Below are 14978 nucleotides of genomic sequence, written 5' to 3'. Positions count from 1 at the left end.
CGGAGCGCCTGCTCGCCGCCGCCGCGGCTGCCGGGGAATCGGGGAGTCCGGAGGCCGCTGGAGCCGGTCTGGGCCGGACCCCCGGAGGCGCGGCTGCAGCCCCGGCCCCGCCCGCCGCACCTGGAGTCGGGCTCGGAGAGGCGGGGCGGGGCCGCAGGCTGGCCGGGCGCCCGTGCAGCTCGCTGGAGCCGCCGGACCGCAGCGAGGCGTGGGGGAGGGTCTCCAGGCCCAGGCCGCGGCTCCGGGGAGAGACCCCGGCGCGGGAGGAGCCGGTCCCGGGAGCGCAGGGGCGGCGGCGCGGGCATGGAGCGGGCGAGCCCCGGCTGCGCGCGGCCGCGGCACCACGACGCGGTGGAAGCGTGGCTGGACGATCACCGGGACTTCGCCTTCTCGTACTTTGTCAGGAAAGCCACCAGGTAAGAGGGCCCGGCGGACCCGGCGGGGCGCGGAGCCGACCGGCTGACCCCCCACCCCCAACCCCCGGCTCCGTCCCCTTCCCGCAGCCGTGAGCAGCCTCGGACCCGGGCCTCGGTTCTGCAGGAGGTCCCGGTCTTGTTTGGTGCCGAGACCTCGACTTGAAGGCGAGCGCGGGCGAAACACCCGAGCGTGGACTCGGTCCAACTTGCTGGCAAAGTTCAAACGCAAACACGTCCCGGCGGCCCGGCCCCCGCAGCCCGCTTCCCGGGAGCGGTTCCGTGCGCCGCGCCCCGGCCTCCCGCAGCCCCGTCCGCCTCCCGCAGCCCGAGCCCCTTCCCGGAGCCCCGGAAGCTCCGTCCCAGCCCGTCCCGCGGCCGCGCTCCTCCCCCGTCTCCGCGCCGGGCCGGCGGGGCGGGGAGCCGCGAGGGGGCGAGGCGGCGGGCAGCTCGGCCAGCGCGCAGGAGCCTCCCCGAGTGAGTGCCGCGCCGCGTCCCCTCCGGCCCCGGCCGCCCCGCGCGCCCCCTTTCGCTCGCCCCGCACCCGTGGACCGGGCTCCGGGGGAGGCGGCGCGGCGTGGAGCGGCCCCGGGGCGGGCGGTGACCCCGGGGCCACCCTGCCTGGTCGGGAGCCAAGGCGAGGGCTGCGCGGGGCGGGGACGCTCTGTCCCCTGGGAGGTGCCGCGCCGCGGGCCCTGGGCGCGCGTGGGAAAGGCTCGCGGAGAGTTGGGAGGACCCGAGGCTGGAGCCGGGTGACGGGGAGGGAGCAGCGTGCCTGGCGGGCGGATCCCCGAAGCCCGCGGACTCGGGGCGCAGCCGGGGCGCCTGCCGGGTTCCTGCGCGCTGGGGCTGCCTTCGGGCGAGCATCCGGGAGGGGCCCGAGCCGGCGCCGGCCGCGGGGCCGGGGGTGATGGTGGGGGCGCCGGTCCCGGCTCCGCGCTGGGCTCCCACCCGCGGGGCTCCCACCCGCCCGCGCGAGGCCGCCGCTGTGCCGGGCGCTCCCCGCCAGGGGGCGGCTTGGCGCGGGGCGAGCGGGCGGCGGGGGCGCTAGGGGCGCGGGCTCCGGGCGCCGCCTCACCTGGGCGCGGCGTCGCCCCCCGCGCTGCTGGAGTCCGGGGCCCGCCGGGCCGCGCGGTGCGCACCTCGCCCCCCACGTCTGCTATGTTGCCCTTTGGAGACAGAACGAGGTACCTCCCCAGCACCCCTCCCACTCCCACTCCCACTCCCGGGGCGCGGCGCGGGGCTGGGTGGCGGGTCGGGTGCAGGCGATGCTTCATGACCGTGGACCTGGCGACATCGGGGCCCCCTGACTCTGCGGGGTGTTCCTTTGCCATCTCGGACGGGGCTCTTTGAACCCCATTTCTCCCAAGAAACGTCCTATGTTGGGGGTCGCCTTGACCGCTTGGGGTTTCTGACAGGGGGCGGCTCGGGACAGAGCTCCTCTCCCGGGTGAATTGCTGTGGCCCCTGAAGTGCGCCTCCCTCCAGCTCTCGCCTTCTCCCTGGGAAACCCACGCCGGAAGCGCCCCGCGTACACCCTGCGCAGAGAGCGGTTTCTTCCCAAAGGCGCCCTCTGGGAGTTTGGGGTGAGCGCGGGGGCCGGCGAGGTCCGGAGGTGTCCATTGCTGCGGGGACAGTTTCAGAGGTCCCAGCTACTCCCAGCCCATCCGTCCCGTCCGGTCCCCCCCCACCCCGCACACTTCACCCCCTGCCGTCACTGAGCGGCGGCCACCGGATGGGGCGCAGGCGGGGGGGAGGGCTGATGTGTTAAGTGCGGGGTGTGTTCTTTAGGCCGCTTAACAACAGTTGGAAGGAAAAAAGCTAATTGTTTTGCAAATCAGCCTAAATGCCTCTTTGTCGCCCCCCCCCCCCCACCTTTAAAGACAAAAGCGGGGTTGCTTGGGTTGGTTTTTAACTACTCGCACCAACCGACAGGGGACTTTCAGAGCCGGCCAGAACTCTAAATGGTCCTTCAGTGGGCAGTAAGTTGAAAATGTTGTTACGTCCCTTTACACGTTAGGTTTTCTCCCAATTAGCACGGGATGAAAATCCCAGTTCTCAAAAGGATGCTCGCAGTGTAGAATGTAGGTTATCTGAGACTGTGCTTTCCTCCAGTCCGGTTTCTGTAGGACAGGCGCTTGCACACTTTCTGTGACGAGAGAGAGAGAGAGAGAGAGAGAGAGAGAGAGAGAGAGAGGGGGGGAATGTGTGTGTACTCTTCAGAGAGGAGTGTATGTTGAGTTCAAATTGGAAAACGAAAGTATGCGATAGTGGGGTTTGCCAGGCCTCGGTTTTAGGAGTTGCAAAGTGCTGGGAACGGCCAGTGTGTAGCCGGCGGTGCTTCCTAAAACACTCGTCCAGCTTGGGCTGTATCCGGGGGCACCGACTTAAAATAAGAGACCTAAAGCGACAAGGAGAGGTGGGATCTGAGCTGCTTATAGCACGGCCAGACGCCCAACCCCAGTGTGACTCGCCGGGTCGTGGTAAGAACGTACTGCGGACATTCTCACGTCACAGCCAAGATCTTGCTCTTTAACTGGAAGCTCACATGTCCTTGCTGCGCACCCGTTTGTTACCGTTGTAACTGTACGTGAACACTGTCGGCGACTTGGGGGGGGGGCCGTCCACTGTAGGTTTAAAACGCACTTGGATTCCCGTAGAGTCCAGTGGTTCTCAACCTTCTGGCCCTTTAAATACAGTTCCTCCTGTTGTGACCCGACCATCAAATTATTTTCGTTGCTACTTCATCACTGTCATGTTGCTACTGTGATGAATCGTCATGTAAATATCTGATATGCAGGATGGTCTTAGGCGACCCCTGTGAAAGGGTCGTTCGAACGCCAAAGGGGTCGCGACCCACAGGTTGAGAACCGCTGCCTTAGCCTGTAGTTGCTCGCGGACGGCACCGCGTCTGCGGTCGGTGCGAGTGCTCCTGACAGCCACGCACGCCTTTCTGTCCTCCCCCAGGCTCCGTGGTCGCACCCGGTGGCAGGCACTGGACAGGGGGAGGTCCTGGCCTCCCTCAGTTCTCCTTTAATCACCTGTGGACCAGGGTCGGCCTTCAGAGCCGCTGTGCTGCCATACTGTTTACTCCACGTGCAGAGTGAAGCAGCTCCTTAAAAGCCATAGCTGGGGGCATGGAAACAGATGCTCCTTAGTAATTACTACCCGTGTGTGTGAGTTTGCGTGTCCGTTGAACAAGTCGTCACATAACCTGCTGGCGTGAAAGTTCATTGGAGCTCCCGCCCTCGCTGCGGGAGACCACCCTGCTGTTGCCTAGAGACCGGCCATGAAGGGCTCCCGTGCCCCTGCCTCTCCAATGACCCCTTCCCGGTGCACATGCCACTGTCCCAGCGGCTGCGATTCCTGGCAGCCTGTTAGAGTGACGGTTCCTGTCACGAGCCACTAACCCGCTCTGTGACCCTGGGCCACACTCCGGTCTTTTGGTATCAGAGGGGCCACCGCATGGGCTTGTTACTGCTTTGTTTTGTGCTGGGCACAAGCTTGAGAGTAGCCGGCGTCTGCCGGGGAGCAGGGTATTACGGGAGGGGGGTATTATGGGGGACGAGCTTATATGGCCCCTGGGATCAAAGTCCAGAAACAGAAGTCCCCCTCCCGTGTGGTGTGCTGTGACCGACTCCCCGTTGACTGCAGGGCTGGCTGGGGTGTGGCTGCTCCAGCTCCCGTATTTGGGCTTGTTCTTGTCTTTCTTTTTACTTTCTCTTTTATGATTATTTTTCACCTCTAAACTCTGTAACATTTTTCTTTGCATGGTATTCATATTAAAAGAGATGGTGGCCCTAACCGGTTTGGCTCAGTGGATAGAGCCTGCGGACTGAAAGGTCCCAGGTTCGATTCTGGTCAAGGGCATGTTACCTTGGTTGTGGGCACATCCCCAGTAGGGGGTGTGCAGGAGGCAGCTGATCGATGTTTCTCTCTCATTGATGTTTCTAACACTCTATCCCTCTCCCCTCCTCTCTGTAAAAAATCAATAAAATATATTTTTTTAAAAAAGAGAGAGATGGTGGATGGAATATAAATATCACTATCCACTCTTAAAAATTACTGTTTCTGGCCTGGCCACTGTGACTCAGTGGTTGAGCATCCGCCTGTGAACCAGGAGGTCATGGTTCGATTCCCGGTCAGGGCACAGGCCTGGTTTACAGGCTGGATCCCCAATAGGGGGCGTGTAGGAGGCAGCCAATCAGTGATTCTCTCTCATCATTGATGCTTCTATCTCTCTCTCCCTCCCCAGTCCTCTCTGAAATCAATGAAAACATATTTTAAAAAATTTTAATGACTGTTTCTGTAATTATATAGGAATGTAAACCTCACAATTTTCAGACAAATGATGTGTTCAGCGTATTTTGTTATGCAGTCACTGGTGTTGGAGATAAGGAAGCTCTGCGGGCCTGGCCTCAGTCTGACTGGCATTATTAATAAATCGGAGTGCCACAGAAGTGGGTTACAGTTGTTCATGTGGAAAATAACACAATAATTAATAATGATGCAAGAATAAACTCCGCTTGGTGCGCTCACAGCTGGAAGCCTTCCTTTGCCTCACCCGCATGTTTTTGATGGTGATCCTGGCGCAGGAACGGCCTCTCGTGCTTGTGTTGTCTGTAACCGGGGTGCACAGCGCCTGCTCGAAGCGGTTTTAGTGACCTGAGAGCACTCGTGTGATTGACTAAGAGCCCCCCGAGCCCCTGAAATGACGCCTCTCATTGCCCTTCTATCCCAGGGTTTCCCTTTCAGATCCATGTTCTACTTGGGCACACGCCCCACGGGGGGCAATTTGATTTTAAGGGGGGCAATTCCGGTTATTAACTGAATTTTTTGCATGTCTTATGGTTCTAAGGGCCTCATCTGTAGTATATAAATATACACTGTGACATATTTATGCATTTCAGTTGTCTGTTATATGTTTTGAAACTTTATTTGCTACTTTTTCATATCACTTTATATTATTATTATTTTTTAACAACTTCTTAGTGATTTCTTCCTCGGTACTTTGACTGTCCTTTTGTTCTTTTATTTGTCTCTTTCATGGCTGCCATGTCCTTTGGAAGCTTGTTTAGACCGAGTTCATGGCCTTGTAGGCTTCCTCCACGTGAATGGGAGCTCACTTTTTGAATAATAAGAATTCTATGTCACAGGGGACATCAGGATGTTAGAGATGCTTGGGGGGGCGCGGCCAAAAAAAGATTGGGAACCACTGATGTAGAGCCTGCAGCCTAAGACCAGCTTCCGAAAATTGTGCCGGAATGACATAGCGACAGCCCGAGGCGGACACTTTGAAATCACACTCTTTGCTTCGTACCACACAGACGTAAGGAGGTTGGCAGTGCCATTATGTAGCTTTTCTTTCAGTTTGTGGTCTGAAATGTATAGAAATCGCCAATGTCTTCACAAGACCGTGTCTTCAGCTCCCGAGATGAGCAGTTTTTCGCACTCCGATTACGGTGTGTAACAATTTCCCCTTTAAATAATTCCCCGGTGCCTCCTCAGTGCAGTGGGGGGTGCATCGGTTTCATAAATAATTCCACCCACATAGATGAGTTCACTCTGGCCTCGGATACCATTTCTTTTCAAAGCGTTTGAGAGGCCTTCCGAGGTGTGGAGGTAAAGGACAGAGACCTTCCTCCCAGACCCTCCTCCAGATTGGGAAACACAATGACCTTAGAACTTTGGTTCAGCGTCCTAGTGTGTTTTAAGAATAAGACCCGGGAAAGATTTCCTTGTCGTTCAAAAGGCTGAACGGACCTGCTTGGTATTTTTTTTTTTTTAGTTTATCCCCCAAACATTTTTCAACCTAATAATTCATGAAACCCACACCGTTGTGTCGCGCCCGATGCGTTCTTTGTTCTCGGAGCTGATTGTGGGCCGAAGGCCTCTCCCGCGGATAAATGCCCTGAGTAAGGACTGCAGGACAGCTCAGCAAGTCACCGGCTTGACTGAGGGTGGAGGGTGGAGAAATGACCAGTTCCTGCATTTAGGATGCAGACTAGCTACTGCCTCTGCGGGGCTCCCTATGCACTCGGTTTAGCTGCACAGATGTAGGTCGGTTGCCCTGTGGTCCAGCTGATCGATGGGGCCTCGGAAATACCTGTCACAGTGTCAGCTTCTCGCTGAAAAGTGCCTGTGGGCTGCATTCCTCGGAATAAAAGCTGAAGGAAGTCTTTCCACGTGAGTCACCGTTTGCGATTTAGCTCCGTAACCGTATCAACATTTCATGTTGAATTACATGCATGTACTGATGATGTAAGTGCCTCATTCGTGTTCTCTAAATGGTGGGAATGTATGCGGATTGCCAAACAAATGGTTAAAGCAGGGAAGCCACCTGCGTGTTAAGTTCATAGGAATCATTGTGCTAAGTCCTCTGAAAAGCTCTTCCACACGTGTGATCCTCTGGTACTTAGTTCGAGGCGGCCATGCCTTTTGAAGTCCTGTGTGCCACTGTTGGCCTCTGTGTTTGCGGAGACGTTCCCCTGGAGTGTGAATTGTGAGGTCAGGCTAGCTTCTCTGCAGCTCATTTTCTCTGAATGATTTTAGTTCACCCAAACTTGAGCAATCGAAGAGTCCCATTTGATATCCTGTCCTTAATGATAAGTATCTATACTAATAAAAGGGTAATTTTCTCATTAGACCCGGAGACCTTCCAGATGTCCTTCCGGACAAAGCCATGGTGGTGGGGCCGAGGAAGAGGCAGTTAGGGGCCATCAGGTCAGGAGGAGAAGGCAGTTGGGGGTGATCAGGCCAGCAGGGGGGCCAGTTGGGGGCGAGCAGGCCAGTGGGGGGGCAGTTGGGGGTGAGCAGGCTGGTGGGGGGCGGGCAGTTGGGGACGATCAGGCCAGCAGGGGGCCAGGTGGGGGCGAGCAGGCCAGCAGGGCGGGGGGCAGTTGTGGGCAAGCAGGCCAGCAGGCAGAGTGGTTAGGGGCAATCAAGCAGGCAGGCAGGTGAGTGGTTAGGAGCCAGCAGTCCCAGATTGCGAGAGGGATGTCCGACTGCCAGTTCCAAGATTGGAGAGGGTGCAGGCCGGGCTGAGGGACACACCCTCCCCTGCCCCCCCGTGCACCGGGCCACTAGTAAACAATAAGAATCCTCATTTCTTCTCCATTGACTAGTGGTGCTGATATTATAAGAAGAGAAAAGACCCTGATCTTTTGAGTTGATGAAATAATGGAAACACACACACACACACACAGAGTTTGTTGACTTTTAGAGGTAACGGAAATCATGTGATCCCAAGTCTGTAATGTACCTCTGTTAAAGAGACATTCTAGTAGTTAGGAAGCTTTGGTCATAAGTGACAGAAACCCAACTCAAACTCATACAGAACTGACGCCTATAGTTGAAGTTCCTGGGAATTGGGTTTGGCTGTGAAATTCAGCAGATCAAATAATCGTCAAAATTCTTTCACTTCCTGTATATGTCTATTTAATCTGTCTGTCCTTCCGTCCGTCCATCTGTCCATCCCTCGGTGGGCCCTGTGCTGTGTGGCTTTGCTGCCCTGCACGCTCCCTTCGTGTGCTGGAACGTTTCTTCTGGGCAAGTGTACGAGGACCTTCGCCTCTGACGCTAGAGCAGTGCTTTCTTGGCCATCCCCGTCCTCAAAACTGCTCTGGCCTCATGGGGTCACGTGCCTGCTCTGGACCCGGCACTGCGTCGGGAACAGTGTTGTCTGACTGCTTTGTCGAGGCAGAGAGTCCACAGTGTGACCATGTTCTTGGGGGCAGGGGGTTCCCAAAGGACACGACGAGGGCACCCCCAAGTCCTGGGCTACGGCCGTGCCCAGTGCTGACTCCCTTTAGTTTTAACATTATCTCAACGTGGAATTTTTAAGATTCGTGTGAGTTCATCACAGTTACAACATGTGTGCAACTGTAATACCAAAATAAGTGGATAAGTTAACTATGAATAAAACTAGAGGCCCAGTGCACGAATTCATGCACGGGTGGGGTCCCTTGGTCTGGCCGGCGATCAGGGCCAATCAGGGCCAGCCGGGGGGAGAGACCGCCGGAGGTTGGCCGGCCGTGGGAGGTTGGCTGTGGGAGCACACTGACCACCAGGGGGAATCTCCTTGCACTGAGCATCTTTGCCCTGGTGGTCAGTGCGCATCATAGCGACTGGTCGACCAGTTGTTCCGCTGTTTGGTCGTTCGGTCGCTTAGGCTTTTATATATATAGATGAAAGACCTCCAACCAAATGTCAATTGACAGCATCCACCAAACACCTGCAGAGGGAATGTGGCCCCGGCTGGGGACAGAGGGCCCGGTCGGCCACCTCCACAGCTGCTGCCCTGTGCCGACCCCCGCTCCCGGGGTCTCTAAACAATCATGAGACCAAGTCCCAAGCACAGCTCGTGGCTCTCCGGGTGCTCTTGGTGTGGAAGCGTGTTTGCATGCCACGTCCACTTCTTCCGCTCTCTGTCCCTCGGGCCGGGCCGCAGCATGACTGATGCCACCAGAGAGAACCTGGTGCTGGACTGTGGGCAGGGCCTGGGTCCAGGTGGGCATCACAGGATGCGAAGTACACTCCTTCCACCTGTTTCCACCTGTCTTTCGTTTTACCTGCCATCGGCGTGGCGTGCACACACAGAAGGAAAGTATTTCCATGGCAAAGGGACAGACGTCCATGACATACTTGCTCGGCCGCCCAGGGCTCCTGGGCCCTCGGGCTGAGGTGGCCGGGCAGTCCAGGCTCCGTGTCCGGCTGCACAGCGCATCTAGGACACGGGACAGCATGGCTCTCGGGCGGTGTTCCCCGCCGATGTCAGTGGGTTTCCTTTAAGGGAGTTTCCCAGGCGCCGGGGAGAGCAGCTGAAGCTTTCTGCATCTTGTTTGCAGTGGGTTCCAGCTTGCATCTCGGATGCTCTCCCAGCAGGAGAGCCTGGGGCCACCACCTAACTTTAGGCAGAGCCTTCACTTCCTTCCCCCAGCCCCAAGGGGCTGCCTCACTGGGACGTGAAGTGAGAATTTGGGGGTGTCCCTGGAGGCGCCCCGAACCGCCCCTGTTTCCTGTGACACCTGCTATCGTATGTAACATTTCCTTCATCGAAACCAAGGCTTCTGGGAGGCCACGCCCTGCCGTGGTGCTGATGTCCCGGCTGGGAGAGGCTGTTGAGCGCATGCGGGAGGTTTAACACTGGCTGCTGGGAGCACCCCCATCGTTGTGACCCACATTTCCAAATGCCCCCCAAGGGCTGGCACCTCCGCTCAGCTGGGAGCTACTGTGCTAAACCCCTTAACATTTGTTTCTATTGATGGCGGTTAAGGGCCCGGGATAGGTTAGACAGCTGCCTCCCAGACCCCGTCTCTCGCAGAGTGCGACCTTCGGAACTGCATTTGCTCCCTCTGAGACGGAAGCACTAGCATCCCGTTTCCTAGGCTTCTTAAGAATCTGTGAGCAGCAGCGCACAGTCCTTCTCTCCAGTAGCAGTTTCCAGGTGTCCACTCTTTAGCCTTGAGAGTCGTCGGTGCCGTAGGTAGGACCACGAACGTCCACGGTCCTCCCCAAACGAGAAGAGCAGAACAGCGATTTGAGGGGCTGCGTCTCTCTCTCATCTCTCAGGTGCATTTCATTCACGGTGAACAGAACTCGGTGGCGTTTCTGAGGCGCTGGAGGGGGTTGGAGTGGAGGCCAGAGCCTGGTTTAGTTCCCAGCTTGGCGGTTAACGAGCTTTGTGACCGGCCGGGGTTCAGACACCTCAGCGTTAAAACAAGAGGGAGGGAGGGGTCGGGGCAGAGAGAGTCATACAGGAGCTTCAGCTTCTCCTTGGCTCTCCCAGGAGAGCAGAGCTCCAGCTTCTCGGAGGGAACCCGTCCTCCTGTGCGTACTTTCTCAGCAGGACTGGGCGGCCCTCCTCAGGTTATGCAAATAACGCGACCCAGACTGTCTGAAACAGCACCCAAGAGCAGGGGAAACGTCTAACGTTATGTTTCAGGGGAGCAATGTGGGTGTTTTCGCTGCAGACCATTTTAGCAGGTCCCCATCTACGTTACCAGGCGCCCCTCCTCCGGCAGGAGGTCTTGCACACTCTTTGCAATCGGGTCCTTCGTGGTGAGTTCACAAGGCTAGTGACAAAAGTCCGGGAGAGAGGGAAGGAGTGACGTCGGAGGTGCCCTGTGTGTTCCGATCCTTCAGGGTCTGAGGCTTCTCACTCGCTAATCTCTGCAGAGGCTCCTGCTCCAGGGACTTGCCACGCGGCTGACCTGGAGGCCCAGGGGTCGGCCTGCCTGCAGCATGGCCCCAGGTAACCCCTCAGGGAGGAGCTAACCTGCCCACCGCCATCCCGACCCCCTGGGGCTGAGCATCAGCGCCCCCTCCAGTTAGAGTTAGGGTCATGATCATCATGAAATGTTGCTGTGGTTCTCATCATCAGTCATTGGTTGTATGTTTTCTCACATTTGTTGTCAGTTTTATTATATCTTTGATATTTGGGGGGAAATTGTCCCCCAAATCTGTAACTTATTTTTGAAAAAAAAAAGTAATTTCGAGGTAGTGATGGGGGAAAAAAAGTTACCTTCTTGCATTTATTTTTTCTCAGCTAAATGTTAGGCTCTTAATATTTCTGTGTTATTCAGAAAATTGTTAGATGTAAGTGTAGTTACTGGTCTGAGGAGTCTGTGTATTCCACTTCTTTGAGAAAATGCTTATGTTCAAACAACTTTTTGGTTTTAATATGTTTCTGTAGAGAAATTAGTGCATTTAAATCAGGAGCTTAAGAAGCAGCTCTGCTAACGCCTCGTTTTCCTGTAGCAGCCTATTGAATAATCTCTTGTTATATTTACCAAAGAAAAGCGCTTTTGAAAATACACCCCACTTAATAGTCAATTACCTTAGAAACAATAACTATTGTGCATGAAATACTGGGGACTGGCCTCCAGGTTGTCCTTTTAAATGCCTCATTTCCTTTAGTTCTTTAGAGACCTGTGAGGGGCAGCGCCATTGTCTCCACTTTATAGGGAGAGTAAGTAACGCCCCTAAGGTGTCACCTTCGAAAGCAGTAGCTCTGGGCTGACCAGGGTGGCTCAGCTGGTCGGCATCATCCCGTGCACCGAGGGACTGCGGTTTGATTCCCGGTCGGGCACATATGGAAGGCAACCGATTGGTGTTCCTCTCTCACATGTTTCTCTCTCTCTCTCTCTCTCTCTCTCTCTCCCTCTTTGTCCGTTTCCATGTGTAAGTTAGAGCAGTGGTCGGCAAACTGCAGCTCGCGAGCCACATGTGGCTCTTCGGCCCCTTGAGTGTGGCTCTTCCACAAAATACCACGTGAGGGCGTGCACGTACAGTGCGATTGAAACGTCGTGGCCCATGCGCAGAAGTCGGTATTTTGTGGAAGAGCCACACTCAAGGGGCCGAAGAGCCACATGCGGCTCTCGAGCTGCGGTTTGCCGACCACTGATAGAGTGAACGAGTGGCACTCCAGACGACATTTCTAAATAGGGTGTCTGGATCCTCAAGTGCTAGGCCGTGGCCGTTCTATTTTTAGTTTTAGAACCAAAGACCCTAAGGAGAGTATATTTTCAAAGAATTTTTTTATCCTTCGATACGTTGGCTTAGGCAAGAGTACAGAACACTTTAGTTGCTTTTCAAATAGGTTTCGTCTAATATTTTTAACTCAGAAGTGATGCTTATTCGCATTTTTCCTTGGCCTTGTAAACTTTTCTCCTTACTCTTCTGGGTGCCAAGAAATCTCCTATAAAACGGGGCGAAGGCTGTCAAGCTTTCCCCTTTCCAACCATCTGGAATATTGGATATGTGTTTTAAGGCACTCCTGCCTATTCACGAGTCATTTTGTCGGATGAGTGAGCAGTTCAGCTCTGGCTGCAAGACAACGTATGCTGTGTCTCTGGACATATGTGTGCATGCACGTGTGTGTTGTGTGTGCATGTGCACACGTGTGCAAATGCATGTTTGCATATGCATATGTCTGCATGTGCGTGTGTGTGCGTGCATCTGTGTCCTGTGTGTATGTGTGTGTGTGCATGTGCATTTGTCTGTGTGTGTGTTCATGTGCGCATGTGTGTGTTCATGTGCGCATGCGTGTGCATGTGCACACGTGTGTCCCTTTGGCTAGTCCTATGTGAAAGGCTGTGGGAGAGGAGGCTTCCCTGTCCCGTCAGTGGGTTTTGCACGTCCTGTTTATTGCTCCTAGATAGTGGGTGTGTGGGTGGGGCTGGGGCTCGTCTGGCTCAGTGGGAAATTTCTAGAACACAGACTATGCCTCGTAACTTTGTTTCCTGCGATACATTTACAAAGTCTTCAGTGCGAATGAGAAACTGGGGAAGGGAGGACGTTTTCATTCTGGAGAGCGTTTATGCCTCAGAGCAGCGGTTCTCAACCTTCCTAACACCGCGACCCTTTAACACAGTTCCTCATGTTGTGGTGACCCTCAACTTCATTGTTACAAATTGAACATAATGAAAGCACAGTGATTAATCACAAAAACAATATGTAATTATAGATGTGTTTTCCAATGGTCTTAGGGGACCCCTGTGAAAGGGTCGTTCGACCCCCAAAGGGGTCGTGACCCACAGGTTGAGAACCACTGCCTTAGAGGGACCTTTCATTGTTTCAATGAGTAGCACTGATCAATTTATAGACATTTCTAGAAAGCAGATGACGTGCACCCAACGTACAAAACGCCAGCCTGTGTAACACCCACCACAGGCGTCACTATTGTGGCCCCGTTAGCATGGTCATTAGAGCTGCCATTTTCAGATGGGCCCACTTTCCGTCTACTTAGCGATGCGAGCCCCAGGATTGTAGAACGACACGCAGAGCACTTCCTGTGTGTGATTGCCATGAATAAGCTGTTACAACCACTGTCAAAGGAAAAGGACACCTAACCTTCCTAGCTGCCTGGCCCCAGAACTCCTTTGCTCTTTCCTGTCACTTACAAATGCATTTATTCACCCCTCTGTGCATCGCCGAAGACTCCGGTGTCGGGCGCTGGGGATGCCAGGTTCAGCCTTTCCCGCCGCTGCGCCGACCTGGTCTTGTTCCAGCAGGAGTACGGCTTCCCCCCAGCCTCCACCCAGCCTCCCCCAGCCTCCCTCCAGCCTCCCCAGCCCCCTGGCATCCCCCCAGCCTCCCCCCACCTCTCCCCAGCCTCCCCCAGCCTCCCCCAGCCTCCCCAGCCTCCCCCCGGCCTCCCCCGCCTCCCCCCAGCCTCCCCCAGCCTCCCCAGCCTCCCCTCAGCCTCTCCCAGTCTCCCCCCAGCCTCCCTCAGCCTCCCCTCAGCTTCCCCCATCCTCCCCTCAGCCTCCCTCAGCCTCCCCTCAGCCTTCCCTCAGCCTCCCCCCAGCCTCCCCCAGCCTCCCCCCAGCTTCCCCCAGCCTCCCCTCAGCCTCCCCCCAGCCTCCCCTCAGCCTCCCCCAGCCTTTCCCACACTGTCCTGGCAGGGCTCTATGAGGACTGAGCAGCCTTCTCCTCTCCTGCCCTGCACCCTGCATGTGCACCAGGCACAGGAGGCAGCCCTCTCAGGGCGAAGAGGTTGGGGTAGGAGGGCTCCCTCAGATTCTCTGCTGAGTCATCACCACCTGGTGAGGAGTGCGGAGTGAGGAGGGCTTTCTCTCCTTAGAAATGAGGACCATGCGGGGCAGGAAGGGCCTGAGCCGGCTGCTGACCCCGGATCCTGCTCCTGCAGCTGCCCTTCCACACTGAGCGGCAGCTGGCAACTCCAGGAGGGCCACCTGGGCGCTGTGGCCCCGCTGACTCTCCAGCACAGTGTGGGGGTCCCATTCTGCCCCGTGGAGACGCCAGCCCCCGCCTTCACGGGGCAGGTGGCCGTGGCCGTCTGTCCTTGCAGGACGAGGTTGAAGCTGGAGGAGGGAAGTGGTCCCGGGAGCAGCGACGCCCAGGTTAGATGAGAATTCAGGGCGCGTGTGACGCACACCCCGCCCAGGGCTGTGCAGCCCGAGTGCTTAGCCATCAGCATGAGTCTGTCTCCTGCCCCCACGGAGGCTGCAACCTGCTTTTTCTCTGTTAAGCACGTGAGACGCTATGGCTTTCAGAGTGAGAGGAAAAGGCTCAGATTAGGGAGGAATTTGATGCCAGAAATGGTTAATCCAAGAGCTTTCTACGGCCCAGTTACCCTACACGGGGTTGCAGGGTGGCTGCTACACGGGGTCGCACTGTGGCTGGTACAAGGTTCCCAGTGTGGCTGGTACAGGGGGTCACAGTGTGGCTGGTACAGGGGGTCACAGTGTGGCTGGTACAGGGTCACAGTGTGGCTGGTACAGGGGGTCACAGTGTGGCTGGTACAGGGGGTTGCAATGTGGCTGGTACAGTGTCACAGTGTGGCTGGTCCACGGGGTTGCAGTGTGGCTGGTACAGTGTCACAGTGTGGCTGGTACAGGGGGTCGTGGTGTGGCTGGTACAGGGGGTCGTGGTGTGGCTGGTACAGGGGTAGCAGTGTGGCTGGTACAGGGGGTCACAGTGTGGCTGGTACAGGGGGTCACAGTGTGGCTGGTACAGGGGGTTGCAATGTGGCTGGTACAGTGTCACAGTGTGGCTGGTCCACGGGGTTGCAGTGTGGCTGGTACAGTGTCACAGTGTGGCT

At 56.4% G+C, this 14978-nt stretch overlaps 1 protein-coding gene across 1 annotated transcript in view; it reads left to right on the top strand.

The window, feature by feature from the left end:
- Positions 1 to 218: 218 nt before the first annotated feature.
- The window catches only part of PDE5A (phosphodiesterase 5A), a 153356-nt gene continuing 138596 nt past the window's right edge, over positions 219 to 14978 (top strand). The window contains exon 1 of the mRNA XM_070416905.1: positions 219 to 416. Within this exon, the coding sequence (XP_070273006.1) occupies positions 304 to 416 (113 nt within the window). The 5' untranslated portion in view covers positions 219 to 303. The remainder of the gene's footprint in view (positions 417 to 14978) is intronic.

The sequence above is a fragment of the Myotis yumanensis genome, unplaced genomic scaffold (genome assembly GCF_028538775.1).
Source record: "Myotis yumanensis isolate MYYU_CA2020_CCGP unplaced genomic scaffold, mMyoYum1.0.hap1 SCAF_5, whole genome shotgun sequence".
NCBI lineage: Eukaryota > Metazoa > Chordata > Mammalia > Chiroptera > Vespertilionidae > Myotis > Myotis yumanensis.
The sequence above is the reverse complement of the archived record's forward strand: the minus strand, read 5'-3'. Positions and strand labels throughout refer to the sequence as shown.